General features: G+C 37.2%; 1 protein-coding gene across 1 annotated transcript in view; it reads right to left on the reverse strand.

Moving 5' to 3' along the window:
• Positions 1 to 20,137, reverse strand: part of STAC (SH3 and cysteine rich domain) — a 181,295-nt gene that overhangs the window by 62,925 nt on the left and 98,233 nt on the right. The window contains exons 3-5 of the mRNA XM_075271149.1: positions 8,914 to 9,014; positions 7,185 to 7,266; positions 4,924 to 5,039 (exon numbers count right to left, since the gene is read on the reverse strand). Coding sequence (XP_075127250.1) covers positions 4,924 to 5,039; positions 7,185 to 7,266; positions 8,914 to 9,014 — 299 coding nt within the window. The remainder of the gene's footprint in view (positions 1 to 4,923; positions 5,040 to 7,184; positions 7,267 to 8,913; positions 9,015 to 20,137) is intronic.

Raw genomic sequence — 20,137 nt, forward strand, 5'->3', positions numbered from 1 at the left:
CCTCTGTCCTCCACTAATTACCTGTAGTAATGGCTCCTGTCTGAACTTGTTATCAGTATAAAAGACACCTGTCCACTACCTCAAACAGTCACAGAGATCCTGCAGTGCCAGCTGTGTCCCCCTGCTTAAGCCAGGACATGTCCGGGCCCACCTGAAGTTTGCTAGAGAGCATTTGGATGATCCATAAAAGTATCAAGTATGAAACCAAAGTAGAACTGTTTGGTAGAAACACAACTCGTAGTGTTTGGAGGAGAAAGAATGCTGAGTTGCATCCAAAGAACACCATACCTACTGTGAAGCATGGGGGTGGAAACATCATGCTTTGGTGCTGTTTCTCTGCAAAGGGACCAGGACAATTGATCCATGTACATTAAAGAATGAACGGTGCTATGTATGGCAAGTGCAAACCTCTTTCCATCAGCAAGAGCAATGAAGATGAAACGTGTTTGGGTCTTTCAGCATGACAATGGTCCCAAGCAAACAACCAGGGAAAAGATGGAGTGGCTTCGTAAGAAGCATTTCAAGGTCCTGGAGTAGCCTAGCCAGTCTCCAGATCTCAAACCTATAGAAAACCTTTGAAGGGAGTTGAAAATTCATGTTGCCCAGTGACAGCCCCAAAACATCACTGCTCTAGAGGAAATCTGCATGGAGGAATGGGCCAACATGCCAGCAACAGTGTGTGCCAACCTTGTGAAGACTTACAGAAAACGTTTGACCTCTGTGATTGCCAACAAAGCATACAGAACAAAGTATTGAGATGAACTTTTGTTATTGACCAAATACTTATTTTCCACCATAATTTACAAATAAATTCTTTCTAAATCAGACAAAATGGTAGTAATCTAGTATAAGTTTTACACTGCAGTTCTGCTTAATTTACATTGGCAGCACAAACTCAGAGAATATTTGTCATATAGGTCACCAACTGTGCAATATAGATTGAACCTCAATAAAGGGGATCCCAGATATTTGTGGCTGTTTATGTGAAAAGGGCCCACACTGTCGATATGGAGTTCTTGGTATCATTGTAACGGTTATGGTGTAACATTGTCCGAAACAGCAAAAAAAAATTTATTTGTAAACTTGACATATTTTTAAATAAAATTTTTGCATAAAACAAAATTGTGATTTTTTTACCCAAATATGTTTTGGACTATTTTCTCTATAATTAGTATCGACGATCTGGGCCCTTTTCACGTAAACAGCCACATTTGTTTCAATTCATAATAAGAAGACCTAAGTAAACATATACAAATGGTTTGGCTTGTTTCCTTTTTTCATCCAAATAAACACTACTGTAAATATGGCATTGAGAATATACTGTTAAAGTCTAAAACTTTACATCTAATATACAGAAATTAAAGCAATCCTAAAACTTGGATTTAACATGGCCCAGATTATCAGGCCTTGTATATAAAGTAAAGAGCATCACATCTATGGTCATTTCTTAAAGTTGTTGTAATTATTTTCATTAGCAATATACACTTAGGTTTTCTTCAAATGCATTTTATTTGTAAGTTTACATATGATACAAATATAAAGCACATTGAGTCAGCAGCAAATATCCATAGCGTTCAAAATAATACAAACACCTAGAATATACAGGGAGTTTCTTGAAATAAAATACTGAAATATCATAAATTTTTTAATAGAATTAGTGTTCTTATGCTGGTTTACACCTGCGTTCAGGTTTCCACTCAGGGGGTCCACTTGGGAATCCCTAGAATGGAAAGCTAATCTGCTTATAAAAGCAGTTACCTGCAGGGCAAAAAATGTGCAGAGCAAAGCGCTGTTTTTTTCAAGCGGAAAGGGGAACAGAATTCCCGAATGAACTTCAAGCACTGGTGTGAACCCAGCCTTAGAGCTATTACATGTGTGTAGGAAAAATCAACAAAACACTGACAAGCAGGAGTGAAGTTCTGACATCACTTATAATGATTTAGGGCATTTAGATGGCTTGACCACACCAGTTCGAGCACAACGCTATAGTCTACGGTGATTTTTAATGTAAACTAAGAGAGCCTTTACTTTTGTAATATGAGCCCATGTAAAATGACCACAGGTGTAGCTATTGAAAACAGGTAACTATTGCACCTAGGCCTGCTCATTTTGCTAAATCTGGTATAATTGATATTTTTGATTGAAAACTATTTTTCCAGTAAATGGGTTGCTTTTTTTTTTAAATTACTTTACATTTCTAAGTTCCTCTAAATGTATTACTTTGCATATTTGTGAACTTTAGCTCCTGTTCTCTAAATACACTCCTGCCCTGTGTTAAGGAACTTTATTGAATACTTTACATGCAAGGCCTTCTGAATTTCACCTGATTTTTAGATACAGTATATAGTACATTATAGTTCATTCATGTAATCCTGTAGTTTCCTTATGGGTACTCAATAGGGTTATTTCGTGCCCATCCCCTTTACACTGCATAATTTAGCTGCCAACACCTTAGTGCACACAAAAATCTCAGAAATCATAGAGACCTATTACAAACTCAGAATGTTCTCACACCAGATACTGTTCTATGTGTTAGTTGATTTTATTATCCATTATTTGGTTATTAAGTTCAGACCCTATTATGACTAATTTTAGATGGATTTATACAGCTACAGAACCAATCACATTACTGTTTGCTAACAAAAAAATGTATTCAAACATATTTTGAAACAAACAATGGCCCAGATTTATGAAGTCTAGTGTTCTTCAATCTTCATAGCCCCTATGTTGGCACAGGGTACTCTTCATTTATGTTACACACCTTCTGCCATTCCATGCACTTATCCCCATCATTTATGCCAGATTTCTTTCTGTACAACTGGCGTACAAGGCATAATAAATATGCCCCATTGACTTTAATAGAATAAAGGACCTAAAAAGATCCATTCTGCTTGGAGCCCAGTTGTGAACATTACAAGGCAAACAGAATCCAAGACTATCACTTTTTTTTAACTATGTTTTCACCTATTGAACTCAATAGGGAAAATGGCACAAACATGAAAACTATATGGAATGTTATATATGTAAAATAATGAACCAAGCCCTAAAAACTGATTTATTTATTTATTTATTGTTTCTCTTTAGCTGGAGAGGCATTGTTTAGGAAGGAACAGCCATGCTTTCTACAATTTACATCCCTTTTATTGTACCCTGGGTTTTCAGAGACTGCACCTTATGAATAGCCATAAACACAGCACTGTAATGCAACTTTGTTCTAAAACTCTTATGAAACACATCAGAATGTAATATCATTTGTGCTCCATTTTATAAATATGGACTCATTGAAAATGTCTACTTTGAAATACCATAGAGCTGTATTTTGTTCAGATTGAGGCATAGTTTTATATTACTGTGAACACTATGTGAACAGCGAGTATTTGGGTGCTAAGATGTAGTGGGGGTGTCTCCAGCTACCAGGAGATTTGCCAATTCTTCTCGGAGCGCGAGAGGTCTCTCGCTTTCCTAGGAGTCTCCTGGACATTTCAAAGGAGTTTACAAGTATGATTATTATGGGAATGTCAAACTTAATGTTGAATATTTTACTTATAAAATTCTTATTATTTATTAACAGGGAGCTGCTCTTTGTGTAATCCCTTAATACAGTATATTCTTAAGCATTACTTCAAAAGGGGTTTTCTACCCAAAGTGCATTATGTTACAAAAAGGATTGTCACAGAAATCTCCATTAGTATATCATAAAGGAAGTGGTCCCCATCCCAGGCTTTGCTCTGTACCAGATTGCAAAAATGCTATGCAAGAGTAGAAGTTCATAGATGGCCAATTAATGGCATCCAGCAGTAGATTCCTTTTCCCAGCAGTAGATGCCTCAAGTGAAATAAGTGGGTACATATGGCTTCTCCCTATAATAGAAGAACACTCGGGGCCAGGAAAGCCAGTTCTATTTTGCCTTTGTGAGACAGCGCCTTAAAAAGGTTATGTCGTTGTACATACTTATCCTCAAAGACATACTGAGAGGGAATTTAGGATTGTGAGCCCTTATATGGGACAATGGCTATAAATGTCAGTATAAGCACTGCGGAATATGATGGTGCTAAATAAGTACATAAATAAATACATTATCCACAGGATTAGTATCCAGAACAGCACAACCCTTTAAATACTACTTAAAGCAGCTATGTGTTGTGATGGTACAAAAGTAGCCTTATTCTGGCTATAGTAAAGATGAAAACTTTGTTCATTGAATATTATCTTTTTATTTCATTGCTATGACTTTTTTCATGTGAGTCTAAAAATATTAACAAATCACAATTAATTTATGTTTTCTAACACAAGTGCAGTAAAATCTGGTCACCATAACTAATCTTGCTCACCCCACTTCCTGATAGCCTTTTCTTTAAAAATAAGTTATCTAGTGAAGTCTGGGGGGATGGGCAGACAATAAACTATATACAGTGAAGCCTCTTTGAGACAACCACCCATAATTGCATGAAAAAGTGGTCTTCTAGAGACGTAGTTTGTCAAAAAGAAGATGGCTAGTATGGAAAAGAAAATGTGGTCTGGCTAATGGTCTTCTCAAAGATGAGGTCTTTTGTAGCGGTTTCACTTGACATATTCTTTAAACTAAATTTGCATTTTATTCAACTTGTACCAAGCCACAAAGAAACACATGTACTGAATTGATCATTGGGAATACCCACTTAACTCCTGAGAGATGATCGTGTCTTAACAACTATTGATTGCAAAATATATTTTCATAGACAAAAAACGAAATGTTATTAAGAATCTTATTATCAATATAGTTAAGAAATCTAGAATGCACTCCAAAAGGTAAAGATCTGCTATAAAACAGCATATAAAATTGATTTTCTAAACCTATAATCTAAAATACTTATCAATTCATTAAAAGATAAAAGGCAAAATACTATGCGATAAATAATAACATTAATGAAGACAAACTATTACAGAGCTCCTATTGGGCGAGTCGGACCCACTTCCAGAGCTGCTCTTCTTGTTTTTCTGTGCCAAAGAGGTTCCAAATCGAAGGGTTTCATAAACAGGATCTACTTTGTTTCCACAAGCTGCAAAACACAAGATGTTTTTATACATTATGTTTTAGTTTGAAAGATGTCTTAGGTGTTAGGTTAGGTGTTCACACATCATAACATCATATTTAATGTAAAAAAAAATAAAAAATAAAAACAAAATATACAATGCAGTTACGGGGTTGGGGAAGTCCAGGATTATAATATTGATTGCTGTAATCCCTTCACTACTTGCAAAGCATTGTGCCAAAAATTATATAGTGGTTGTGCTTGGTATTCAAGCTCTGTCCTATTCATTCAAATGAATATAATGTCACCTGGTGAAGCAGATGGATCCATTATGCCAACCATGACCTTTCACCACCTCCAACAAATCCAGTTCTATGCCTTCCTTAACAGGCACCACTCCAATGATTTTAGAACAGTTGGATTTTTCTCTCTAGCCCCTGTCATTCTTGAGTGAAAATTTCTGTTAGTTTCAGCACCCAACAGGGTCATTATCAGAGCGATCTTGGCTGTTCTGGCGTTTTATTTAGAGAATAACCAACTACCGCACTACAGTAGTTATGTCACACTGCTTCATTAGTATTATTCTTATGTTAGTGAATGCGAATGAAGCCGGAGACACTACCACTTGCTGTCTGTATCATTTCTACCCTGCATTTCTGTGCCAAAGGCATATGTGGAGGATGGTGGGATAGGCATTTTTTGCCTTATATTACTCAATCATGCAGCAAATGCAGCTACTATAAGGGTGGTTTCACAAACAATGGCTTGCTTTTACTATTACTGTTGCCACAATATATGTTTTCAATGAAAAATGTCTCTTTCTCCAATTATTTGACTCTTTGCCTGCTCCCCTTCTGCTTAGCTAACATTAAATGCGAAATCTTTGCTGAATTACATCTTGTTAAACCAAGATAACACAGAAGGTCAGAGAGTTGTCATATTACATCTGACAATAGAAGTCTTAGGGTAAGGATCACGCAGAGGAATTTGCTGTGGATTTGGGGGTGGATTCTGCCCCCGAGCTAGTGGCAGATTCCGCCCAGACTCTGCCTCCCATAATTTTCAATGGGGGCAGAGATTGCAGAAGGACGATGAAAAATTTGGGGTACTAAAATAAAAAAATATATTAAAAATGCACAAATGAAAATTACCCCCCTTTGCGTAGACCACATATGAAAATAAACCATTATGTTCATGGGAATACCCCTTTAAGCAAATAGTTTATGAGTTCATACAACAGTAATGTATGGCAGAGCAATAAAAGTGAAGTTATAAGGGGGAGGGCTCATAAATTCAGGTGTTAACAAAGGTTAATTGGTATGCTGCACTCCTTTGAGGAATAGGGGGTGCTTATGAAGAACATGTGTGGGTAGTCAGAACTTATTTAATAAAGTTCTATGCACTCTTCCATATGATAAACTTAGTGTTCCATTTATTAATGTATCTTGAAAAAATGTATTAAGAATATAAACAAATTGATACAGAGTAAACTTCTTGCAATTGTAAGTTTCGGTCCAGCGGGCCGTCCTTGGCTTATCTCTATGTAGGTATACTTCTCATTTAACAAAGACATATTCTTACAGTATGTGGATAGCACAATGGCACCACAATATGATAACCTGTCCGTGCCTTATCTTACAGATGTATCACCTAATGAATTAATTGTCATCGTATGGTATCTTCCAAGTGTTATGCTGTATTCACAATCATTCATATATATTGGCCTGAAGAAGGCACCTCTGAGGTTTGAAACCTTCCATAATGTAATTTTTGGGGTAGTTAATAAAGTTATCATGCCCACAACACTTTTGCCTTTTTTCACATAACAGTTAACATTTGCTCGATTTTTTTCTAACACAGTACTACACTATTTTTCTTTGTTCCTCTAAAGGAAGTTGGGAAGTATGAAGTAAAAATGCTCAAATAACCTACAACAACAATCTCAGTAGTCAACAGTGGAGTGCTATTAAAATATAGCATAACGTGTTTTTAAATAAACATATAGAATTCTTTTGTTGCACCCTTAGGCAGATCTCTGCAAGGAATATATTTGGACTGCAACTATAGATTAATCCTATTTTATAGTAGAATTTACAGACAAGAAAAAAAATATTTTAGTAGATCAAAGAATCAAATATAAAATTCAAATAGCAAACTTTAAGGATTACTTACCAATAGGCATTACTTCTTTGATGCATCCAAACTGCTCATGTATAAGTAAAGGTGAGCTATAGTATCGTCGAAAACCTTTTGGCTAAATGTAGTCATAGACAGCAGAAGTAAAAAAACATAAAGAAAGAACAATGAAGGGTTACTGCAGAATAAAACTACAACATAATAACATTGCAATAAGTGCAAAAAAGAAGTCTACTAGTTGTGAAACAGAGCCACTCTTGTGTTGAATGCTGTCTGGTATTGCAGCTCAGCTTTATTTAGGCAATGGCTTACACAGTGACCTTGGCCATGACTTCTGATGCAATGAAAGATCACTGTGTTATCCTGAACAATTCCTTCACAAATGTATGTGTACGAAGTCATAGTGCTCAAATTTGTTTTTTTAAAACTAGAAGTTGCAGTTGTAGCGCTCTCGGGGACACAATGCAACTCCATTCACTTACATTAGTGAAGTTGCTGTGTAGCCCTATCCAAGACACGGCCTATGAATAAAAATGGAGCACTTTTTAGGAAAGTAAACTCTTATCTAATCTATCTAATATATTATTGCCTTTATTATTTAACATGCTATATACATTTTCTAAGTTATCTCCTTAAAAATGGTATATTTTCATATATGTACATTACGTAATAACATGAATTATCAAACATTAATTAACACAATTACAAAATTAACACAAAAACATTCTTCTAAAGCATCTATTGGTATATAAATACTTTGTGTTATATTCACTAAGACATTGTTCCTTTATAAAAAGGTTTCCCTTTCAACCTAATTCGAATATATTCACTCTATCATGCTAGAAAAAATGGCATTGAAAAAAGAATGAAGGCTGTTTTGCATATGTGGGGCACCAATTTTTATGGATCCCTCATGGACATGACTCTATGCGGTATTCATGAAGACCAGCCTGGAATATGAAATTTTATATTTTTCGACAGTCTGTTAAAACAGACCGTTATAAAACAAGCATGTGAATAGCTGAGTTGCATATCTGTTTTAACCCTTTCCCGCTGGAGGAATTTTTAAATTTTCGTTTTCGACTCCCCGCCTTTCAAACCCCATAATTTTTTTTGTTTTCCATTCACAGAGCCATATGAGGGCTTAATGTTTGCAGGACAAACTGTTCTTCATACCATTTATTATTCTGTACAAAGTACTGTGAAGCTGAAAAAAAATTCAGAGTGGGGTGGAATTGGAGAAAAAGTGCATTTGTGTGAATATTTTACGGACTTTGTTCACTCTTCAGCCAAAATGACATGTCACCTCTATTCTATGTTTTGGTATGATTCCATGGATGCCAAATTTATATAGTTTTATTTACATTTTAACTGTTTTAAAAAAAAAAGCTAAAACTTTTTTAAAATTTTTTTTCTATAAGTCGTCATATTCTGACACCCCTAACTTTTTTTCATATCATGGGGCCAGGTTAACTTTTTATTTATACCATTTGGGGGAATGTCTATTGCTTTGATCACTTTTTATTCAAATTTTTGTCAGAGGCGAAAAAATCTCGGTTCGGCACAATCAGTATATCAGTATATCTGATATCAGTATATGTCAGTATAATGCAATAGAGACCTGGCAGCTATGGTAGCCACAATAGTAGGGCAGATGTTGGGAAGGGATTAAAGACTGCTATGTGACATTTTTATAGCCTGGTTACAATGTTTCCATGAAAGGTAAGCATAATTTTTCCAAATCGGGGTACATTTGTTGACTTACCAGTTTTCCCATGCAGCGCTGTGAACCAATTGTTTCTGCACATTTGTGATGAATGCTCATTTTACAGGCTTTGCATCTCAGGCCATGTTTTGTGTTAGTTCCTGTCAATGAACATAGATTTTAATTAACCTGGATCAATAGTTCCCATGAATCTGACAAGTGAACTGTCTGAAGAGCTGATACACTGAATATAGTTTCTTTCTAAAGCTGATATACGCAACCTTGTGGGATTTTCCATAACTTTTTTCAATTTCTTTAAATAATACATACGGTACGTATATATACAGCAAACTTACAGTTGACACTGATAAATTCAAGATGTTTTTTGCAGCAGTGTAGTCAACATGATAATCAGATTATGATTTTGAGATGGATTCCGCCCCGCTTCTTCCTACCATTGTAGTTAATGGCACACAAAGATTGGAGCAGAACGCTTAAAATACTGTATAAGAGATCAGCCTGATTTTACAAGTGATTCTGCAGTGGATTCAGCTGCAGAGCCCACAGCTCTAGATATTCCACTGGTTAGACCCATTAATTTGGGCTTAATCAGGAGCCAGGAGCCACGGGGTGGAAAATAAAGAGTAATCCAAGTTAGATGTCATACTCAAATTCCTCTTCATTTTCTGAAGTATGAACATGAAGTAATGTAATATACATTTTCGACCATGTGTATAAGCAAAGAAGCCACTGCATGGCAATATCTATATAATGAGTCCCTACACTATTGGATGTGACACCAAATGGCAGCCACCACCACTGCAGCATAGTGCCCACAGGTTAGCATTCCAGCAGCCCAACAGCATCCCTGCTGCCAGACTACCCCCACAACCCCATAAGCAGAGCTTGACAGCAAAAGAAACCACCATGCAGGACTGCACCATGTAAATAGATATTAAAAAATTCACCCTACAGTATTGTCTCAGTTAAAGGATAGAGAGCTAGTATGTACTAGTATGTAGATGTACATGCATAGTTGGCCTCCTGGGATGCTCCTTCTGTGCGCACTGTGGTATGGTAGTGGCAATCACTGTGTGGTAGCCCACCCAATAGTATAGGGACCCACTATACATAGGTTGCTGTGAAGTGACTGGCCTTGATCAAAATATAAACTCAGAACCTTCATTTTGTTCATTTTCGTAGCTTTTCCTGAGAAGTTTAGATCATTGTATAATCCTGGGGTGTATGGACCATATCTTTTTTCTTTAATTTGAATATATTATATTTTGTTGACAGATACTGTATAATAGTCCTTATAATTCAATGGGATAAATTGTACTTCCGATATTAGATTACTGTATAGTGTCAGCATATAACATGCACTGTCACTGAACTATAACCTGTTTTCTTTTGCAATTTGTCATATACCGGTCATACATTAGGGATTTCAAATGACTCTTCGGAGAAGGTTGTCTTCTTGAGCTAAGTCAAAATGATAACTTTGCCACAGTAGCTCTATCAAGATCTGTGGCCTCGTCCAGGCTTCTATTGCTAAACTGTAAATCTGTCCAGTAGTCAGAAAAAAATTGGCCATTTCAGGCATTCAAAATTTCTAATGTATGATCAAGTTTACCTGTTAGTTAATATTGGTATTAACCCTGAATGCCACTCACTTGAATGACTTTGGGGGTATTTATCAAGACTTTTCAGAAAATGGTAAAGGTGCTATAAAAAAGGCCACTTTCAACCAACTCGAGTAGATGTTTGAAATTTGTGCCCCATAGTGCCAGTAGATAAATGTGCCCCATAGTGCCAGTAAACTAACACAATTACAATGATAAATATGTCTCTTGAGTTCAAAGGCAATGCTTAGATGTCCGCTTTAAAGCCAGCGTAATTGTCACTACAGAAGACGGTAAGTCGGTATCAATATACAGTAATATAAGAAATGTGATTCAGCATATTACAGAAATTCACTCTGTATATAAACTGTAAGTCATGTTGGAAGATGAGCATATGCTTTCATGCTATTGATTCGCACTTGGTTATGTAGAGCTCAGATAACCACTACATAAAGCACTGTGTTACTTCTGTACGAAGTTTCATAGTGGGAATACAGATGCTTATCTGGTTTCTTTAAGGATTTGAGCAAGATGTAATGCTAAAAGCGATCAGCTCTGTTAAACATCCAAGTAAGTAACTGCTGTGTGGAGGCCTCACGAAAACAGGTGTTCAGCCATATAAATGAAAAGTTGAGGAAATATAATGTGTTAAACGTCCTAAATAGAGAGTTAATGGATCATTTTATGTCACTACAGGCGGTTTATATCTCTTTATATAACAATTTTAGAAAAAATAAAGCCTCACATAGAATAAACTATGCCGTTTTACATTAACTGCAAAGTGCAAAGGATTCTGGCTAATCCCATCCACTCACTGCAGAAAATAATCCACAGTGGAAATACTGCCATATAAAAAGCAATTGCATTTTTGCAAATTGCAGTATGTCAATTATGCCTATAGAAATGCTGACGTTTTCCCTATAGGTATAATCGAAGTAGAAATACTGCAGAGGAAAACTGAAAAACTGAAAAGTGCTGTGGGAAAAACCGCAATGCACTTCTGCCATGGTTTTCCCACAGTGATTTTTGACCTTGGCCTAAATTAGTTATCTACAAGTCTAAATAGATATTTAAGTAGGTTGTCCAGGTTGAACAAAATTTTCTATTTTGGCCGAGGAAGGTGAAAAAAAATAAAAATAAAAAACCCCTCAGCTTTCCCCGATGCTTTGGTGTCCTCCTAGGGTGGTTCGGTCCAGTCAGCTGCCTTCTTGATGATGAATTTCTAGCCAGCTGTGAAATCCTGGTTCCCTTCCATCACTGCTGAGGCCAATCTTCCCCGATTCTCTTCTTGAGGCCATTGATATGCCTCAGCTGTCATGTGCACCAAGAACTTCTGCCTGAAGACAACAATGGAGCTGCAGGGCAGGACCACGTGGGGAGGTGATGGAGCACCGGGGACAGGTCAAGTAAGGTTTTCTTTTATTTGTTTCACCTTCTTTGGCCTAACTAATAAATAAAAGTTTAGGCTAGATAACCCTTTTAAGCATGTAAACAAAATGATACAGTAAGTGTTAGGGAATTGCTAGATCACATTCCCCAGAAGAGGCTGGAGAACCTTGGAGGAAGGGGCACAAGGGACAGTGAGCCCTAAGCTGAGGCCCCCAACTGTCCCTTCCTATTGCCAGGCCCTATCCTACGTAATAGGCGGCAACTCGAAGAGGATCCCTTCCTATATATGTGATACACAAAACGCAGACAAGACGAACAGCAACAAAGGGAGGTCAGCTAGCCAGGGTTTGTTAACAGTCGAGCAATGCAGTGCCAAATCGAAGTCCAAAAGAATAGTCAGTAAGGAAAGCCAGAGGTGAAGGATAAGAATACAAGTAAATTAGCAACAAGAGAAGCCAGCAAGCATGAGGCAATAACAGGCACCAGTGTGAATGTGAGCCAAGACTAAATAGGGGAGGATGAACCTGCCCTGAACCTGACAGGAAGGCAGGCTGTCAATCACAGGGCAAGACAAAATTTAACCACATAATGGACAAAGGCAACAAGGGCAGAAGACGGGTGTGGTGCAAATTCAATTACAGAACTAGAGCAGTGTTCACACAGTGCAACTAAAAACTCTAAGCAAATTATCAAAATGCACCCGCCTCCTGCGCCGCAGCATTCGAGCAGAGGGTGGCGCAGAGACCCGAACAGGCAGAGATGTTACAGTAAGCTTGAGTTTATCAACAGTTATCTGGATAGTCTACAGTAAACACTCCCTGAATCCACCTATACATTATGGCTATATTTATTTACACCATGTGAACTGGCTTCTAGATGAAATATGGTTGTGGTGGTGAAACAAGCCTTTAGTTATTCATGTTGGGATATATTTGTGGCTGTGTGCAGAAAGTTCTCAAGATAAAGTTGGTGGAATTTACTAAAATAAGCACTCCAAAAATGTACCACTTTCTTTTCAAGCTGTCTGGAGATCAAAGTTGGAGCATCTTAATAATGGGCATCTTGTGCAAGTGGGGAATGAAATAGGGCTGGCATAGAATACACCAATCTTAAGAAATCACCCCCGGTATATTTTGGCAGGGATCATGCCAATTTGAATTCCAGGTGGCTTAGTAAACAATGGGAAACAAATAATATAATGCGTATGCCGGGAACAGATGACGCACAAATCAGTAATAGTTGTGAACTTGGGTGCACAACATTTTTTGGTCTGATGACTGCATTATTATATTGTTCTAACTCAAGGGATTGTGATAAAAATTTGGTTACAACTACAACATTTTTTTCTAATAATATACACTGCTGAAAAAAATGTTTTCTTTTGTTTTCTTTCTATGCCATTTACTGTTGGGAGTTGACAATGGGAGGGCATTTTTTATTATATAGTGGCATGAAAGAGTTCAAATGGCTAAGATGTAGGTTATCGCAGATCTCAGCCGTTGCTGAACGAGGCAGAAATTTTCACTATACTGTACATTTATTGTGGTGGTCCTTAAAAGCTCATACTGGTCATAGCAATTGGTCATGGAAGACAGGCAGTGTCCTGTTTTGACTTTTGGTGCTATCCAGTGGTGTAACTATTGCAGTTGGAGGGGGTGTAACCATGATCAGGCCCAAAAGGGGTAGGGGGCCTGCACCATCTGGAGATGGCCAGGACCCTGCAGAATCATGACAGCGGTACAATTATTATATGCTGCAGTCTCCTCAGACCCCAAAATATAATAAGTGGACGCCAGATGCAGAGGAGAGATGAGTATAACAGTATGTTATTTTTACTTACCTATCCTGGGTATCCACTTATTATACACTGGGGTCTGAGGAGACCCCAGGATACAATAGGGTTTTGTGGGTGATTAACCCCAAAACTTTTGGACTCAGGACAAAATTTTGGAAAAACATTTTAAACATTGATGGACTATCACCAAGATAGATTTTCCACTGGTGCTCTCATTGGCTTGACCACTTGCTGGCAGTGTTATGGTAACCATGTGGCTAACAGCGTTATGGGACTCTGTGGCAAGTGATATCGGAGACCTGTGGCTCAAGTTCTATGGGAGGTACTCTCCAACTGAATAGCTTTTTTTGCTTTGTGAGAGGTGATGACAAATGACAGGCACATTTTCCTGCTACACTCTGTTTCCACACACTAGGAAGAGGATGACACGTCTGCTGTGCTTTCTGCCATTGTGTCTACAGAAGTAGTGAGTAATGAGTAAAACAATGAGAAAAAGACAGTAACTGAACTTGACAAAAGGAGAAAGACAGAAAGGAGCAGGCATATCGAAGACACCCAGAGGACATAGGAAAAGCAGCAATAATATAAACATACTACTACATTTGTAACTAGAAGGTTTGAGCTCCATGGAAAATTCCGATACCCTCCTACCCCTTAGAAAACCTCATTATAAACCTAATTGTAACATATGTGATCACACATAATCTATTTAATCTCCATAGTCTATGAAACACAGTACTTAAAGGGATGGTCCAGTTTCAGGAAATAAAATATTATGTATACAATGAAACGTCATACAATTTTTCAATATAGTTTCTGCATGTTACCTCCTCTCATGACCTAAAGCTCCTATTACACACTGTTCAGTCCATATTCCATGCCACAGTGTCTGCCAGTGGGGCACAGATGTCTGTGGACCAGTATCCGGCAGGGTGGAAGTTGCAAATAGCACTTATAGGATTTTAGAATACTTAACTGGTGTAATGCGATGATGTATTATAATATGGCCATTTAGTTATTTTTATTATATAGCATGCTTGTGATGTTTCTTAGTCATCTCAGTGCATTGCTTTCTGAATTCTACCCAGTATATTTCTACCGTATTTTACCAACTTATTTGTAAAATTCTCTGCCTTAGGCAACCTTAAATCTCCACAGACCGACATTGAGAAGAAAAGCTACTAACAGCAGCATAAAGCATGTAATAGCTTGTAATATTCAAATTATCATCATCGTCTTTCCATTATTTTTATACTTGGGATTTGGCTTTAGCATTTATGTACAAAGACTGCTATTTTCAAGTCCTCTGACGTCTTTAGAGCATTAGCAAGACACACAAAAGCAATGTCCTTTAGAGCAATTTCCATCATAGTAATAAAGTAAGAACATACACCAGATGAACGCTAAAAGAAAAGATTGTATATAACAAGATGACAGTTTTTCCACTCGCTTAAATGGCTTGCATAACTATTATATTATCTATGACTTGTCAAGTAATAATCTCGCCGGAATGCAAGTGTTGTCTTTGTAAACATGAAATGCTAATACATTAAACTGCACTGCCAGCAGAGTTCTCATTTTCCACTCTTTATCTCCACTAGCTATAATTTGTCTTTTTATTTAATAATTTATTGAATGGCTTTGCCACTGTATAGTAGAAGCGCTAAAATAATAACTAGATACATTCACAGCGATCACATCATGTTAATGACATACTGTAGAAGGATATTAATGACTACCTGTGAATTTATAGCAGTAAAGACTTCTTCACGAGTCTTTGTTCATACTAAGATTAGATTTCTGTCTTTAACTGATGCGTTTTTAATGGATCAAAATAGAAAGTATGATGGATGATAATGGGTTCTTTCCATTTCAATCCATTTTTTGAATTACTTGAGTAGTAAAAACTAAAGTGAAAAATAATGATTAAATAAAGAATTTCAATCACTGGGGCCGCCACTAACTCTCACTACACTCATTAACAAAAAAAAATAAAGCATCTCAATAGAAATGTTGGAGAGCACAAAACGCTCACCGGCGCTCACAGCCGGACACAGTCTGACGGAAGACGGAAACCTGAGAACGGAGAACGGATGCTGGTGTGAACCCAGCGTCGCCTGCTCTAGAGTCCCACCTCTTGCTTCCCTAGTCCGCCTTCCGAGTGCCGCCTCCTGGCCGCTACTATGCTGTGGGCTTGGCTACCTACATGTTCACTCTCACAGACACAGCCATTCCACTACAGCACCTCCCTCTTAGCATAAAGAAGAGAGTAACACAAAGTGTTTAAAGAGAAAGAGAGTCCTAGTAAGTTTAAGACCCACTGGTTCTGCACCATCAATCGTGAAAGACTCGTCTGGAGCAAATCAGAAAAGATTCCTGAAAAATAAGACCTAACCCGAAAATAAGCCCTTGTTTTAGAGAAAAAAGTAATAAGACCCTGTCTTATTTTCGGTGAAACACAGTAGCATTAAGTTGGCTGCAGTTGCTCAACTCATGCTGTATGTTCTATTCATAACCATGGCGACTGACCTTGCCCAAATCCCACTGGTCTAAATAACATAATCATGTCATTAGAGTTAACAGAATTTGTATTCATTATGGCTTTAGCTACAATACTAGAATGAGAAAAAACTAAATCACTGTTTATTGCAGTTAGAGTAATGCAATTTTTTTTTTCAAAGGTGTTCTTCTGTCGCTACTCATTTCAGGATGAGTAAACCAAGAGGAAAGGTCAGACAAGACACATTTGCATATGCCAGGCATTTCTTTTTACTAACAAACAGGGCATATCTGTATGGATTCCATGATGATAATGCACAAAATGATTATATTCATATATTTCTATAGAACTAGTTGCATGTGATCTTGTACAATGCACAGTACCAGGCTTTGAATGCAATGTATAAAGCACCAATGCTTTTACATTGATATTTATAGAAAATGCCTATGCCATCTAATTTTGCATTTGCATAAACTCATCTCTAAAAGAGACATGCTTATTACCTACAAAAACAATCATAAGCATTTACGGACCTGCACCGAGCCTCGTTCCTTTAACAATGACCAAGCTTAATTATGTTCTACAAGCAATAAAAATGAGAAAAAGACCAACACATGGCGAGGAAGATAAAATTCATCCTTGGTTTATGAATTTTCTAATTTTAGTACGGTACAGGAAAAGTGGTTGGAAGCACAGTGATAGCACGGACAATAATTTGAGGGTTTTAATAAAGACTGTTTGGATGTGAAAAGGATATCTAAGAGAGACGCACTGCATTAAACCTACTTAATAACAAGTCGCTGGAGAAAATTGCTCCTTTTTGGAGAAACATAAAATATCAATGACAATGCAATGTTACAAGGTGTATGCTATTGCAGATAATAGAAACATGGAATTTATATCAATGGAGTCATATTCACATACTGGAATGTATCCAAGAAGGCCAGCATAATGTAATTCAAAGCTTGTCTTTACGCTTTTGAGCTGTGCTCTGCTCAGACACTACATTTTTCTCCAGAATTCTACTATTGCTAACTGAAAAGTTAGGGTGTCTGTCTATCTATCTATCTATCTATCTATCTATCTATCTATCTATCTATCTATCTATCTGTCTGTCTGTCTGTCTGTCTGTCTGTCTGTCTGTCTGTCTGTCTGTCTATCTATCCCTCTGTACATCAATTATTTTAATACAAATATATTAAAAACATGTGGACCCAATAGACTATAATGAGGTCTGTGTGGTTTCCGATTGGTTTCTACAAAAATGCGGAGAGAAAAGTGCTGCTTGGAGGACTTTTCTTTCCGCATATTTCATGCGGATGGCCCGAATGCAGATGTGAATTAGGCCTAAGTAAAGAAATACTTATGGTAAGTTGGACACTAGCTGCCTTGATCCACATATTGGATAAGGTAGCATGACACAAGGCGCAGTAAGTTTGAACCAGAATAGGATGAAAAAATATTTAGCTGAATGATTAAAAAAAGAAAAAGAAGTGCAAGCAATGCAAGAAAAGCACAGACATATTCAAAGAGGAAAATAAAATGTAAGGTGAAATGCAGAGTGACAGACTAAACTCCACAATAAATAAGATCTCGCACCACCTCCATCAATTCTAGTTCTTAGCATCTTAATAGGAGCTACTCCACTGATTCTGGTACAGCAGCCAATAAATGATGCAAAGCCTTGGACATGTTGAAGGTGGGGAAAGGTTACCTTTAAAAAGATAAAGACTATTTCCCATGGAACAAATACTATATATTTCTGAGTTGTAAGGGAATTAAGTACTTGCTTTGTGGTAAACAGTTACAAAATCATATAAGTGACATTCAAATAAATAAAGATGTAGGTATATCGTAGTACAAGTATATTTATTTCCATATCAGCAAGTTATTTTCCTGAACTATTCTTATTCCTTCTCTTTAGTCCTTTAGAGGAGAGGAGAATGTTAATACTCAGGGCCAGACAATTTTAATTGCAGGGCATTTATACAATTAAAACTGCCTACATAGGCAGCCAGGCTTCCCCCGCACCTCTAGTTTTTGTTTTTTATTGTAGGAACAAAACTGATGAATGGAGACCTATAAAGATATCAAAGTTCAATCCTTTACATTAGTTCTAGAAAAAAGATTTCTAAACCAGTTGTTACTGTAACATCTGTTCAGACTATGAAACTTTCTGCCAGAAGAAATCATTAAAGTCTTACAAAGGGACCTTGATGCATTTCTTGAATGTAATTACAAGTCATGGTTACCAGACTTCTGGAGATATGTCATTGATCCAGGGATTTGTTCTAATTGTCAGGTTTGAGTCGGATAATAACTTTTTCTATAACATGAGGAAAATTGGCTCAATTGAGATCTTTTTACAGACTTACAAACTATGCTGCTATGTGACTATGTTACCTGTAGCAAGTCAAGCTGATGGGTGTTGAAAAATGGAACCTCAGTAGGCAAACCAAAAAATGGGACTGAAGTACGGTACTGTATGTATGAATGATCATACAAGAATCTGAAAGTGCATAGCGTTATTCATTAAAGGGGGTTTTCTGGGCTAAAATAATGATGGCCTATCCAAAAGATAGGTCATCAATATCAGATCAATGGGGGGTCTAACCCCCAGCACCCCAGTCGATCAGCTGAACTCATGGAGGACAGAGCTGACTGCTTCTATTCTCTGATTACCAGCTTCTGAAAATAGCTGATTTATTGGGGTTCCAGGTTTCAGACCCCGGTTAATCTGATACTGATGATCTGGATTAGAAAACCAAATTCATGTATAAGGGCATTTTCGTTGTGATAACTCAGTTTATATTTACAGTGAGTATGAATTAAAGCTGTAAGAAAGAATATCATGAAATAGACTATTGTGCTGAATATAGAAGACCCCTATTCAGTGATGCAAACAGTTGTTTTTTTCCCTGCAGCGCCAGACATTTAACCCCTACTGCTATGACACCAGTCTTTTGTCTATTACTTTGTGGAGTTCTGAGAGTCTGATGAAGGTCACACAAGGGCTGAAAATGTTCACTCTATATTCCTTGTTGTTGAAACACTACTGAAGAAATATGTTTACTATTGACACTGGATTGGTGATAAATAAGACATTTTGACACCATCTTTTGGAGTACGAAGTCTCTATTAATATATGATTGACAGGTTAGGCCCCTACTTCTTCGCTCCATGAAACCAAATTTTGAGTGTCATATAACGTATATAGAAGACACAGAACACAGGAAAATTAGATTTTTTAAAATTTTTACAATTTTTTATACATTTTTATGTCATATCACCCAGCTATACTAAGGAGTCTCACAATGGAGGGGAGCTTATTTTTTGATCAATGTATACATTAGTATTTTGTGGCTATGGCTGGGAACTAAAAACATAATAAAACATTACAAGTTTCATTACTATTAGAGATGAGCGAGTACTGTTCGGATCAGCCGATCTGAACAGCACGCTCGCATAGAAATGAATGGACGAGCTGGCACGCAGGGGGTTAAGCAGCCGGCCGACATCAAAGCGGAAGTAAAAGGTGCATCCATTCATTTCTATGGAGCGTGCTGTTCGGATCGACTGATCCGAACAGTACTCGCTCATCTCTAATTACTATATCTCTTACCCTGATTCTAATTTTGAAACCTGTTTACTGAACAGCACGCCTAGAACTTACACACAAGAGTGTATGTACACATATCTGTAGTCAATCCCTATTCTCAGATAATGTCAATTTACATGCCAGATGTTTGTTTCTGCCATTGTCGATAATTTAGATTTTTTTCGTTAATTACAAAAACATTTGTCAATTTTTAAACACTTTTAAAAGATATATGTAAAATAGAGATGAGCGAACAGTGTTCTATCGAACACATGTTCGATCGGATATCAGGGTGTTCGCCATGTTCGAATCGAATCGAACACCACGTGGTAAAGTGCGCCAAAATTCGATTCCCCTCCCACCTTCCCTGGCGCCTTTTT

The sequence above is a fragment of the Leptodactylus fuscus genome, chromosome 4, assembly GCF_031893055.1.
Source record: "Leptodactylus fuscus isolate aLepFus1 chromosome 4, aLepFus1.hap2, whole genome shotgun sequence".
Classification (NCBI taxonomy): domain Eukaryota; kingdom Metazoa; phylum Chordata; class Amphibia; order Anura; family Leptodactylidae; genus Leptodactylus; species Leptodactylus fuscus.